At 38.6% G+C, this 14077-nt stretch overlaps 1 protein-coding gene across 3 annotated transcripts in view; it reads right to left on the reverse strand.

Annotated features, from left to right (window-relative positions):
* The window catches only part of SIPA1L1 (signal induced proliferation associated 1 like 1), a 134545-nt gene that overhangs the window by 15469 nt on the left and 104999 nt on the right, over positions 1–14077 (reverse strand). For all 3 annotated transcript variants that reach the window (XM_015630772.1, XM_015630768.1, XM_015630771.2), the window contains 4 exons: positions 13922–14071; positions 9254–9378; positions 6491–6609; positions 3684–4123 (listed from right to left, as the gene is read on the reverse strand). In XM_015630772.1, the coding sequence (XP_015486258.1) occupies positions 3684–4123; positions 6491–6609; positions 9254–9378; positions 13922–14071 (834 nt within the window). The remainder of the gene's footprint in view (positions 1–3683; positions 4124–6490; positions 6610–9253; positions 9379–13921; positions 14072–14077) is intronic.

Here is a 14077-nt window from a genome sequence, read left to right on the forward strand (position 1 = left end):
AATATTGTTATTTGAATATTTATTATAATATGCATCATATAATAGATGCCAAGAGCAGCCTGGTAAATACTAGTAAAATTAGCATACGATTTTAAGTATTATTTTCTTTAAGGTGCACTGCATATTATGACCTGTGCTTTTTACAATATAGAATTTTCAGGACTGCACACAGGACTGTGAATATGACTGAAGCTTTTCACCCTACCAGTGAACACAGGCAGGACAACAGTACACTGACAGGCAAAGAGACACTTGTTAACTGAGAGCATGGGTGAAGAGCAAAAGGCTTTAGATAAACTCTACAAAAACTAAAAGAGAGCTGGAGCACTATGGTAGTGATGGGAAGTTATCAGAATATTTGACACCAGGAAGCATTCATCATACTTCAACAGATACCTAGACCAGCTTAGTTTTATCTGGAAGAGATTCAGTCCCCTTTCTCAGGACAGAGATGGTCACTATTGGTCCCCTATCTCCCACCTCAATTATTGAGACACCAAGGATTGAATTTTGAAAACATTCAAATACTATGTGACTGTCTGCAAGAACTGCAGATGAGCCATTCATAAAAGCACTCTACAATAAATAATATTTTAAATATCTTAAAATTATCAGAAGTAATAAAAAATTTACTTGATTCAAATAGTCAAGATTATCCTTTTAATTTTGGTAAGAAAACCATAAGCTGTATAGCTTAGGTAAAAATGAAAGTTTGACTTAATTTTTTTTTTGTAAGGAATTCATGCCATCAGCACATACTGCTTCATTTAATGACATTCAGCTATAATGATTCTGTATAATTACTGGCCTACATAATGCACTTCTCCTGGGATGCTATGAGAAATCTGCACAATCATCAGGAAGGACTTTGGGAATGGGGGTGGAAAAGAAAAATAAAACCCAGCCAGAAGCTCTGCTGTAAAAGTTAATCACTATAATTTACATTTTGCCACCAGTTCTCAGGTACAAGTTCTTTTATGCACCATTAAATGATCTGAGCAGTAATTATCACTCTTGTCTTCTACAGACACAAACACTCTAATTTGTAGTTATTTTCTTTGCTTTTGTCACAGAGATCTTTTTAGGGCTATATTCCTTTTCTTCTTGCTCAGAAACCTGATTTTAAAGACATTACAGACATTATGGCATCCACAGGCAAAAGATAAAAAAGTGAGAAGCAACAAAGGATAGCAATTTAGAAACTGATAGAGAAACACAGCAATTAAGCTGTTCATTTCTCATGAAAAGCAGCCTGTTCAGAACCTTTCTTTCTCTCCCCTCCTTCACCTCCTTGAAGTAGGCATCTTCATAATAGTCTCCATAATCTGTGCTTGTCTTTTGGAAGTGCCACTTTAACCAGCCTCCAGCTCCAAAATGTTGTGCCTCCACAGAGGAAGCGGTGAGAGAGCTGGGAGCAAACAGCTGGATGACCTAGGGTTCCACTGCTGTTCAATGTACAACCACCAACTGAGGATGGCACAAGAAACAAAATCAAAGCTTTTTATCCCAGACTCTGCCTTTGTTTTATTGTGGGCATCAAACACATGCTCTAGCCTTCAAAAAATAAAAAATAATAAAGAAGGAACGTGAGTCAGTCTGTTTTTAATCCACCACAACAAACGACGTGTGTGCAAGTATTGCTGCACTTCTAAAGTATCATGCCCCATGTGTGCTGCAAACTGCTACCACTCCTTTTTGCAAAGGGCTGCATTACCAACATCTCAGTTTTAAATGAAAGAAGAAATTGGCCAAAAGAAACATCAACTGTTTTCTCCAGAATAAAGCCCAGGAAACCTTTATCTGGAAATTTCAGTGACAGCCCCAAAATTATAAGGAGAGAATAATTTCAATACCATCAGAGAAACATTATGTCAATCCACAACAACAAGAGAAAACACTGTGTTTGGAGACACAATGTTATAATATAATAAATAATGAGGTAACAACCTAGACACCAGTTTGCAGTCGAATTGCAAAGTATGGAAGAGGAGGGCTGTCACAGTGTGCCTGCCCTGCTAAGTGTTTCTTTCTATAAAATTTTCTCAGCTTTTCTAGGGAACTAACCCTATTTGGTGCTTGAAGAAGAAACCAGAACTTCAGATATACAAAGGTGCCATTCCATCAGGCTTTACAATAAAGCTTCCAACACTTACATAAATTTTCCAGGGTTCCTTAAGTGGGTTCAGAAAAAATCCTTCCAAATGACAGTGCTACTAACTTTACTGCAATCAGCATTTTATATAAAAACCTCAACATTTGATGTCACTGCCTGTTACATTCAGACAAGTACTTCAGGACATGTGGCAAATTCTGCTGAGTGTTAAAAAATGCACATAAACATGCTTATCTTAAAATAAAAGCTGTAACACTGTAAACAACCATCATATGTAGACTTTTTACCTTCAAGAAGGGGGAACGCACTAGCATGACAGAAATCCAAGTAAGTCCTTCTGTGGAGTGTTTTCTCCAGATTTGCTCAACTCGTCCATACAAACACAGCTACTGGAAACACACCAGTCTCAAACATCTGGGTGGGATTTCTGTCAATTGAGTATGAGCTTTGGTGCCAAAAATGGCCAATGAAGAGAGGCAGTAAACCAGAGTGGGACCACCATTAATGGATTACTTAGTCAGAATTACCATGACAAAGCACATGGAGACCATTACAGTCTCTATGACAATCCCTGATTTGCAGCTACTACTGTATGAGGAGCTAGTGAATTGTTCTCAAAGATCTAGTCTTGCACAGCAGCTTTGTTCCAGACAATTACCAGAAATTGCTTTGGACATCCAGTCTGCAGGTATTTTAGCGACACATTCAAAACAGAGGTGCCTTAAGAACAAAAATGCAACAGTCAGGCTCCACAAGGCCAAGAAATTATGATGACCCCACATCCTCCCTGAAAGACCTACTTTTTTTTCTTGTTGCAAGTGTGACAGAGTAGGAATATTTTTTAAAAGCACACTGAATGGTTCTTGGAAAATGGGTTAGGAAAATGGTCTAACATATTTTCTGCTTCTATCAGCACTGATTAACTTGTAAAGCGGGTATCTTCCATTTGAGATGTTTAAGCACATTACACACATACTTGATATTGCTGATTTTTACAAGTGATAAAACTGAGGAGAGAGGGAAGGTGACTGTAACCTGTCATACCCACAAGATTGCAGTAGGAATGAGATTAAGATCTACATGCTAGAACTCACGAGCAACTTGCTCTCATTATTGATCATACCAACTGCGAGCAGATTTCCAAACACAAAGACTGAGGAAAAACGGCAAAACATCTGAAATGAGTACTTGCAAGACTAAGAATAAACCCAATATTAAACTGTTCATTAATAACATGGACCGATCTCCTTTCTGATCCACACATGAAGTGCAGTTGTTGCAAGATATTCCCCATGAACACATCAGACATGTCTGTCTTTAAGGATAGTTTAGAAGCAGCAGTTTAGTACAGAATATGCTCTTAAAGACTTTTAGTACTATGAGCAGTAGCAGATGTGAAGACTAAAGGTCCTAATTTTCAAGCATTCTGCACAGTGAAGTCTTTCAAAACACTGATTAACCTAAGTAGAGCCCCCTCTCTTCAACATCCACTTCTCACTTTTGACAGGTTAGAGAGTGAGAATGGGAAAATAAGTGTGGGGGGGGCAATCATACAAGAGGTGAAAATTACCTTGTATGTGAGACAGCATCACTTAAACTGTAAGCACTGTTCTCCCTTGTGAGAGGGTTGGAGGCTGGCTGACTCTTGCTGTGAATATCCAGGCTGAGGGAAGATTCAGCTTTCCGGTCCATGTGGCTGTCCTTTTCTAATGTCCTGTCTGCAATGGACACCACCTCGCTGGAGCTGTGCCACAGCGGCGCCACCTTCTCCTTGGCCAGCCCTGTCCGGGGCGATGTGGCGGCGCCCAGGGAGGCGGTGCTGCCGTGGCTGGGGCCGTAGGAAGTGGTGTCTATGCCGCTGTCGGCTGACGTCCCTTGAAGGTAGTTGTAGCTGTTCAGCTCCGATTCCGTGCGCTCTCCACTGTCATACCACTTCTCATCGCTGTGAGCACTGGAGGCATTGCTGGAGAGTGTATTGCTGCTGGAATGGCTGGAGTAGTGGCTGTCAGACTACAGAAGAAACGACAAAATTATGACAATGGAGAGGGGAAAATGAAGGGTTACAAAAGCCACCACTGTACAGTAGGAACTCTCCTGCCTGGAAGAATTGGATAGATACATTGAAGAGACTAATAAACTCTAAAAATTTGATTCCAACACAATGCACATCCTCTGTGCTGAATGCACATAAACTTTTCTTATGGATTGGGAAGGCAGGAAAAGCCTGAGTTGTTTGTATTTTGTCCCAAAATACCTTGTAGTAGCTCCTTTCAAGCACAGCTCTGCTCTGCAATGAAACTGGCTGAGCTATGTAGACTTTGACTTGGTTTATAACTACAATAATTAAAAATATTTTAAGACTACAATGTTTTAGAACATGAAATAGAACCAATCTACAGAAAGTGCATGCTATTTTAGTAATCCAGTTGCCTATCAAAAAGCCAAAGACTACCATAGCCACTTCTCTTCCTCCTCTTGGCAGTAGTGTGTCTTTCCTCCTCAGCAGGAGTGTCCTTTGCAAATGACCAGTGAAACATCACATTTCACATTTAACTAATGTGAAATTGTTGTCCAAAAAGCAGAACTGCATGAAAAGAAGCTTTAATGTAATGCTTTTAAATTATTCTGTCAGGGCATGCCAATGTGTGGCTAGCTTGTATGTCCTTGGTTACAGCCCACTGTTACAAAGAAACTGAATGTCCTTAATTTCATAGTGGTGGAATATCCCATTTCAAGAAGAATTTCTTGTCATACTCTTACTGCTAGGTAGCTTATCTACCTTTGAGGTATTTATATCCATTTCAATTCTACTGAACTTAACTAAGTTCTGATCTTCTACAGAATCAGAACTGAAGCACTAGGCAACACACCTGATGGATGACCACATTGCCTGGGAAAAAGGGAATTGATGGAAAGGAGACTTAGGAGTTTTCTATTTGTCTACCCCTCTTCTACTGAGCAGACTAAGACAGAGATCCCAGAGAGATATAAAAAAACAGATACAGCATCTGTTTTCAGAAGGAAATAGGGAACAGATGCATACTGAGAACAAGGAATCATCTGTATACATGTCTTTTAATATACTAAAGAAAGAATTGACAGGAAAATGGGGGAATATGAAATTGATCTGGACTCCTAGTTATCTCCAATTAAAGTTACTTTTCTTCATTAAGAACTTCATCACTCGCATATCCATCTGTCCACATTATAAAGATTTATTTTAACAATGACTAAACTGGAATAATGCAAGCATTAATAATTCCAGTGTTGCACTTGGCGCTCAAGCTAATGAGTTATGTATTACATCATTATGCAGTCAAATACATCTCATGAAAAACAGGTCAATCTAAATTTAAAAACTAGTCTGTGCTTCTAAGAATATGAAGACAGGTGCGCTACTGTACAGGTTTCTTTGGTATTTTCTTTTTAAAATAATAAATACATGTTGCTATGGATTAGTAATCTAGAAGCAACACTGCCAATTGCATTGAAAGAATAATGCTGGCAAGCAGGGGCAAATTAAAGACTTGGAACCAATTAAAGGCTTTCACACATCTAAATAAATGTAAGTAATACTTTCAGTAGCATCATGCAACACAACTCTTATTTTATAAGAGTTGTATAAGAGTATTTTAGCTTGTTGTACAAATAAAAAGAGTGATACAGCTTATTGAGTAATTTAAAGCTTAAAGTGTCCTTCTTTTATAATAGTGACTTCAATAATTTTCAAGACATTTTAAATCTATGAATTTTTGCTGTATTTATCTATCTCTCTGTATATAAAATGGGAAGTGACAGTCTCCACAAAGGCATGACAGTCTCCACAAGTTAACTCTGCAGAGACAGAAAGACAGACTTTACCATTTAGAACTTCAAAACAAATAAAACAAATAAGTTGGTTTTTTTCAGCAGGATTCCAGGAGTCCTTTCAGACAGCCTTCCAACAGTTTCTAAGGTACATTGTGAAAAAGGAGAAAATGAAAAACCAAAACCAGTATTCTGTCTCGAAGCAGCAGCTTTCTGGGCACTGCATTAGAAGATACACTAGTTAAACTGTAAGTCTAACATATGAGGTCTAGGAATAGCTTTTCAAATTTCTACAAATCCTTTACGTCACACAAGATAACAGACAAGACGTTGCTTTGCTGTTCAACTGGCAGCAAATCTTTATTAACTAGTAAATATTTCAATATGCTGTCATGTAGGATTTAGGCACCAACAGGCCTGCTCTACTGCATTCTCCATGTTCTAGGTAAGGAACAGACTTTTTTTTTTTTTTTTTAAACTGACACCCTAAATATAACTTTGAACAACCCTTTTGGTATCAAGAGCTTATGGAGCAAAAGATTAAATAATTCCTTTTTTAGGATAACTTACATGACCCTGCTTATTTGGAGATAAGTGTACCACGGGATCCTGTCTCATCAGTCTTCCACTGGGACTCTCTCGGAAGGATGGCAATACTTTTGAGACTGCTGGGAGATGGCACGTTGGCTCTGCAACACAGCACACAACCATGGACTGAGAGCAGTGCCACAAGCTAAGAAAACATGTAACCTCATCTTCCACTGCAATTTTCCCAACACTGCCTTAGACAAAACCAGCTACATATTGTGACAGAACACAGGGGAGGAAGTGGGGGCCCACTCCTGCCGTGTGTAAACCATTAAGGCTTCATGAAAAACCAGCTGCCACCATTCTGACTTTTGTTGGAAATACCTGAACAGTATCATGTCCCCACTGTCCAACAGCACTATATCAGAGCATTAAAACAGCAGACTATTCACTTTCACAGGGTATTGACACTGGAGCTCTACATGTCTGATAACTGCTGACAAGAGATTTAAAAGACTGAACACCCACATTTCATTAAATGGCATTCTATGCAATGCAGGTCAATGGCAAAATCTGTGATCATCTAAATGAACACATTTTCCCCAGGAGAAGTACTACACATATTTCTTACCAAAGCTGAGTTAAACAAACATTTTCTAATTGAAGATAGTGAAAAAAAAATAAACCTCTTGATATAATACTATCTTAAACATTGCCGGCTGTGAATGTGGAAACTGCACAGATTTACAAAAGGAATATTAAACCAAACCCAACAAAAGTGAATGGAAATCAAATCATTCATCTTACATGAACACTCAGAAGAGTGTACTTGGCCAATAAAACTTATTTTCCCAGGAGATAACTGTGGAGGTCTAGAGGGTGTTCAGATACAGCCTGTTAGGTAGGTAATTGCCTTTCCAGAGCCCAAGGTGAGTATTTTAAAAAGAATCTCAGTTATGAGTTATTGCATATACTTATATATATATATTCTCCACTTCTAAAAATGTTCCTTTTAAGTAGAATATCTGCTTACAAACATCAAGTACTTAACAATATCCATTGTAAATAGCAGTATTTTCTCCAGCACAGCTACAGTTTGTTCATCTTGATCTGCAGCATTATGAGCTTTTTAAAAAACAAATTAAAGTTGTGAATTTTTAAAAGAATAATAATGATAATACCATAATATCATAATATCATCAAAGTTGATCTCCCCTGCCAAGTGGCAGCAAGCAGTGCTGGTGAACACAGAACAAAGGTGATCTGTAGCAAAGGAGAGGCCAGGAAGGTGTCTGGATTCACTACACCTAAAGCCTTGTTTACCCCGAGACACATTATCCCAAGTGGTAATGTACTTATTTGTCATAAAATCAAACTTTCATCAGATTGACAATAAAGTTTCCAACCAGAGATGAAGCTTCCAACTCTGTGAATGCAGGACAATACACAAGAGATAAAATAAAGGGATTTTATGTCACTGTGCATTTCTCATCCTTTGCCAAATGCTCACACCATCTCTCCTACAATGCAATTTTTCCCGTTCTTTCTGGCCTTATTTCTTTTGCTAATATGTTTACACCTGACACTGTAGAGCAGAACTTGTTGGCAGCTCCACTCAGTACCAGCACCACCACACAACTGTTGGTCTGCAAAAGTAATGCTAAGCAAAAGATCCTTTTTACATGTCATTACCATCACAGGGTTTCAAAACATATGCAATTAAAATTGTTCTGTCAAAATGAGAACTGCAGATCAGTATAATCACAGTTTTTTATTGAGAAGTATGGGGGTTGTGAGGGAGGGACTGACAGATGGCTTTGATAAGAAGGCACACCTTACTGAGGTTGTGAAGGTGTGTGAACCAAGAACATCTTCAGAACCAGAGGCTGGCAGCATATGCCTTCAATTCCTCATCTCACTGAAGTGTATTCTCTCTTAAACACTAATCCATTTGTACAGTGATGCAATAAAAAAGTAAGGAATTGTTTAATCTATAGTAAAAAAAGTTAGAAAAACACAATCTAGCAACCTTGGCCAGGGTCGTCATGTTGGAAAAATGCTGTTTTTAGATAGGAGATTTTCATTGATGTTAGTCTTATTGGTAATCATTTCAAGTCAAGCCATAGCTGTAGCTGAAGGCTCATGTGCAATAACTTCAAAGGAAGGCCTAACAACAAATTCTCAGTTCCCAGATGTTATGTAGATAATACATCCCTCAGCTGACAGCTTAATTGCCATGTGCAGTGAAAATGTATACATTTGTGGAAGGTGATTACCTACCTATAGATTTACTTCACTATTTAAACTTCAACTGCATTTTTTCCATTTTACACATGGTATTTTTATAACTTCAATGATCAAATAATCAATTTGCATTTAAATAGCACCATTTGAAAAGGAAGCATCAGGAGCACTTTAGACAAAGTAAGCAAAAATTAAACTAAGCTAAGCTGCTCAGGAGAACAGGTAAGGTCAAACAAGTCCTCAACAGCAAGACAAATTAGTAAGTGTTTCTGCCCAGCCGCTTCTAAAAGGATGGAATGCTTCAGGGTAAAAGCATTGAGGCAGATTTAATCCCACAATCAAATAAGGAAATGAAATCAGTTCCTCCTCAGGTGATATTCATAGGTCTCAAGGAAGCAGACTACAGAAGTTTCAGTGCATGCCCCAGACCTAATTATTCTTCCTGATGAACAAGGTTAACTTTGAAAGCCGCTGAAAGCACTGCACTTAAGGGGGCTCTGTGTCTGCCAGGAGAGGCACTGCCAAAGTCACCTGGTGGCCTGTGCAGAGCTCGGTACGTACCCATCTGGTCAGCGATGCTGTCCTCGCTCCTCTGCCAGCTGGGCGTGGATTTGCCGCTGCCGCCCGTGTCCGACTGCGTGTTCTGCCTGTCAATGGAAGCGGGGGATCTACGGCTAATTCCAAACCTGTTCTCCCCAAAACACAAAGCACACCGTCATTTTAAATATATATGAATCTCACACAAGTGAGAAAAAAAAAAAAAGCACTTTGAAGAAGCCAGTGTCAAACAACAGGGCAAACCAACACATAGCACAAATGCTTGAGGAATTTATGATGTTTTACCATTTCATTTTTGTGGTAGCTCTCCAGACCCATTTATCAGCTGTAAAGCGTAAGATTACAATATACATTAATTTACTGAGCATCCTTGGTCAAGAGCAACTGGTTACAATGCTACATCTAAAAAAATAAACCAGATCAAAACATCAAGAAAGAAAATTATGAGGTTTTATTTACACAGATGTTTACATGGAAAGAAACTGTTACATGGTTGTAGAAAGCTCACCAGAGTGAGTAAAATGCAAAGGTTTAAATAAAAACCACATAGGGAAATGAGGTGCATTTATTGGGAAAGACTGGATCCTTTCAACTACCTCAAACTAGTCAAAGAAAGCATCAGAAACTTTGTTGGGACAATCCCATGGATCTCAGCCACTTCCCTGGGTTCCAACCAAGAGAGTAGTAAGGTCATACCTCTGGGTCATGCAGACATATTTGCCAACAACATGGATTTGTTTGGGACAACATTAACACTGCCAAATATTTTAAATAAGCCTCTGTTGACTATGGATTCCCAGATCTCAGGGATTATAAATGCTGTAAATTCTTAAATTATTTGATCATAAAATAATCTGAGTGGATTAGTACAAACTAAATATAGCTGCAAAAAAGTAGTGAGACATACACCTATTGCTGTAAAAGAAAGCATACAGAGCAAAATGAAAACTCTGTTCAATGGACTTTGCAAATCCTGCCAGATTAGGCAGATGGATTTCAGAAAGATCAATAAAGACAGAGTAAACTCAAGTAGAACAAGCTAATGACAAAAGAAAAACACCGTGCCCCTGTGCCACACTGAAGCCTACATACCTCATATGTCTAAAAGCCTGTAAGACTTTAAATCTAAATTTCTGTACCACATATAAATCACTTATAAGTCTCTAAGAATTATAGCTGGGTTCAAAAATAGCAGATCAATCATTAAGAATTCATCAAGAATAATGCATTTCTGAGATTTTTTTTAAAATCAGACATGCCCTGAAGGAAAAAGAAAATCCTCCAACTCTTCATGCACAGAATAACACACAAAATAATTACAAGCTGATATATCATCTCTATATCAACGAGTTTCTCTAGCTGTAATGTCTAATAAAATGAGAGAAAATAAAATCTCAACAATGCTGTCTACTCACTCTGTCAGCTACAGACTGCCCCACACTATCTCCAATATCAGACACCTTCCCAGCTGTCAGAACAAGCTCAATGTGGTTATCCCACCTGAAGTTCCCGCACTTATTAACTCAAACAAACCCACCACAGCACCATTATACAAGTCAGAACAATAAAATCCCACTCCCATCCTCAAAGACAAGCAACTGGAACATGCCAGTAATGTGCAGCACCTATTGAAATTTCACCCTTCTAAAAATTCACCCAAACATGATCATACTTCCCTACTGTTCACTGCTCCCTAATACAGCCAGCATACATTTTGATGAAATAAAGTGAGGAAAACCTGTATATATCTGCCTTCTGAATATAAACAATTTACATTGAAATTAGGCAAAAAGTAACATTTTTCCTTTTCTAGTCACACAGACTAAGCAGGATTTCACTTATCAAATATCTAAATTAAACATGATTAATTCAACACTAATTTGAGATATGTATAAAAAGTCTAAACAGCATTTCAAAGGTGATTGATTTCTTAAACACTGATCTGTGGTCTAACTTTTAAGAGTTGTAAACAAACTCTCATGGGAAGAATATAATTTCATGACAAAAGAACTAGAAGCTGGCATCTCTGGCCAAACCCCAAACACATCTTGGTGCAATTAAGTTGCACTGCATCAATATTTTGCTTTCTCTTGTGATGTCCTCTTACCTAACCTCCATAATGTTCATATGTATATAACCTGTAAACCTATGCATGATTAAATTTTACATTTCACAATCATTTATTGTAGAATAAGCGAGCACACGAACGCAGCATGAGTATACAGAACACACATATACACATCAAGATCAATCTGGATGTTCTCAAAGGCACTGAAGTTTTTGCCTAAACCCAGTTTAGGATATGGATCAATAATGTAGAGGCAGGAATTACTGCTTGTACCAATGTCTGACAGAGGCTGGACTCACCCATTCTCCTGGTCAGTTAAATTTCACAAACCTTGCAATTCTGTCTCCCTGTGTAACAATAAATAAATGTATACACAAATGGTGAGGTTGAGATTTCCTGCACTGGGAAGTCTCAGAGAATGGCATACTTAGAGCACACTGGAACTTCACTTCTGGAAGATTACCCTCAGGACATGGCTCCTCCTTGGTCCTTACTCCAGCCCATCATTCCAACATTCATCATTCCCTCTCATATCTTAGCAACTGAATATTACAGTCTCTCTCCCCTGTTGTTAACAACCCATCCAGGGTAATGCTGACCAGCATTCTGGGACACCAGACATCATTGGAGAGCTGCCCTGAGCCTGCTCTTTCAGACCAATCTCCACAGAAGGTACACATGGAACTGCAGTGGTTTTTAGTAAAGGGACAGATATTAAATTGCTTCTTGAGGCAAGTAAAACATTCCTTCACAATCACATTTTTCATGCTTTCTGTTTAGCCTCGTAGATGTTTGGGAACTCCTGAGTTGAGTATGATTCATGTGTACAAGGACAGTATGAGAGGCAAACTGCTTTTCTCATAGAAATAGAACAGAAAAGTAAAATAACTGGAGTTAAGCAATTGGGGCTTTTTTGAAGAGCACCCAATGAAGAAAATGTAAACTTCATGTATTAATTGCTTCTTTCATTATTCCATTTAAACTGTGTTACCTTGCAGTGAATTAAAACTTCAACCCCAAAATGACAGTATAGTCAAGGTTTCTAGGACACATCTCTGCTGAAATTGCAAATGCTTGAATGCTGTAGTGAACATATGTGTATAATTAACTTAAAAGATTGAAAAGGGTTGGGATGGGTGCTGGTGTGCTCTGAGGACAATTCAAAGCAAAGCTTCAAGTGTGTCTGAAAATCCTTTCTTACTCAAGCAGCTATGGTTGTTATGGTCAAAGGACATATGGCAGCAATAGTTATTTTGTAGTACAAATGACGTAGTTGGAAAAGAGCGAACGAAATTGGGAGCACCAGCTGCTCATCACCATTCAAGGTAACACAAATGCTGCTGGCGTGATGTGAATGAGCCAGCAAGTCTACAGAGGATAAAGAGGTTAAGTGCCTTTTTCCAGCTGCAGAGCCCTGCATACACCTATATCTAGTGTCTCCTTAGAGCAAAGTTTAACAGGTTTAAGAGCAAATCTCCTAATGTCAGGACTTAGTACAAACTTAAATAATGACCCCGAACAGGCCTTATAGCATCATGAATCAAAGCCTTCATGAAGGTGAGCAGCAGAAAAGAGATTGACTCTTCATAAAACCTTAAACTGAGCTGCAGGAAGGACAAGGAGGACAAATCTTCAGTGCTGTGGAGCAAGGAGTAATTTTTCAAACACATGCTGAAAACAGTGCTCTCTGGACTGACACAGAGCACCTAGAGGCAAAAGGGAGCGCCTTGTACTAAGCAGTTCCTGACAATGGCATTTAATCCTACTAATAATAATATTTTGTAAAACAGAGAGAAAGATATTTCTACTTTATAAAAGACCCAAACCAAAATGAATTACACACAATGACCTGCAAAGTACTCAAGAATACTTCAGACGGAAGCTTCGCAGTGCAAACTATCAGCAGTTTTGCCCCTTAACTTTTTCTATAGGAAGTAATTTGAAATGTAGTAGACAGCTCTTTTGCTGCCAATTATTTTTTTCTCTACTTGGAGATCTTTGATTTATTGCTCCTTTCAGTGCTCTCTGAAAATGATACAGATTTAATTTCTTCTTCTGCAAGTTGCTTTAGAGAGTTCGAAGATTTCTGGTAAGTTGGAAGCCTTAAGACAGAATGACTGTGAATACGTGAAAAAAGCTAGCTGTGGATTAATTAGCACTTTTGTGCCTCCACATCTAAGTCTTAGGTGCACTCAATACTACTTTGCTTCAGCTATTAACTGACTGCAGAGTCCCAAACCTATTACTTCTTTTATTTTAGGATTTTAACCTGTGAAAGGAAGCAATTTGCCACATGAAACCAGCACCTTTAATGAAGGTATTAAAAAACATATAAGTTCCTCTGTGTAGTAACCTGAGCAGCTGTAGACTAGGATCAGAGAGAGTGGTTAAGCTGAAAGGTAAAAGTGGAAGCAAGGGATTTTTTAAAACTGGCTTTTTCAAGAAGCATGACAGTGATATTTGAAAACAGCCATGGTTTATAATGCATGTAAACAACAGCTGACAGGAGCCCGTGTAAGCACTCCTTGAGTACACATTACAACAAATGGAACAGAGAACAAAAAATCTGCCAAAACAGAATATGTAAAAAGTCTGGTGCCTACCCTTCTGGCATAGATTTTTGTCTGTACGTGCCTCCAGTAGAGCCAGTGTCACTGGAGGAGGATAAGTTGCTTGGAGAGTTACGGCACTGCTGCGATCTTGCTAAGGCGATGGAGGAAACGGTGACATAGACATCGGAGCCAGGGGACAGCCTGTGC

The sequence above is a fragment of the Parus major genome, chromosome 5 (genome assembly GCF_001522545.3).
Source record: "Parus major isolate Abel chromosome 5, Parus_major1.1, whole genome shotgun sequence".
Lineage (NCBI taxonomy): Eukaryota > Metazoa > Chordata > Aves > Passeriformes > Paridae > Parus > Parus major.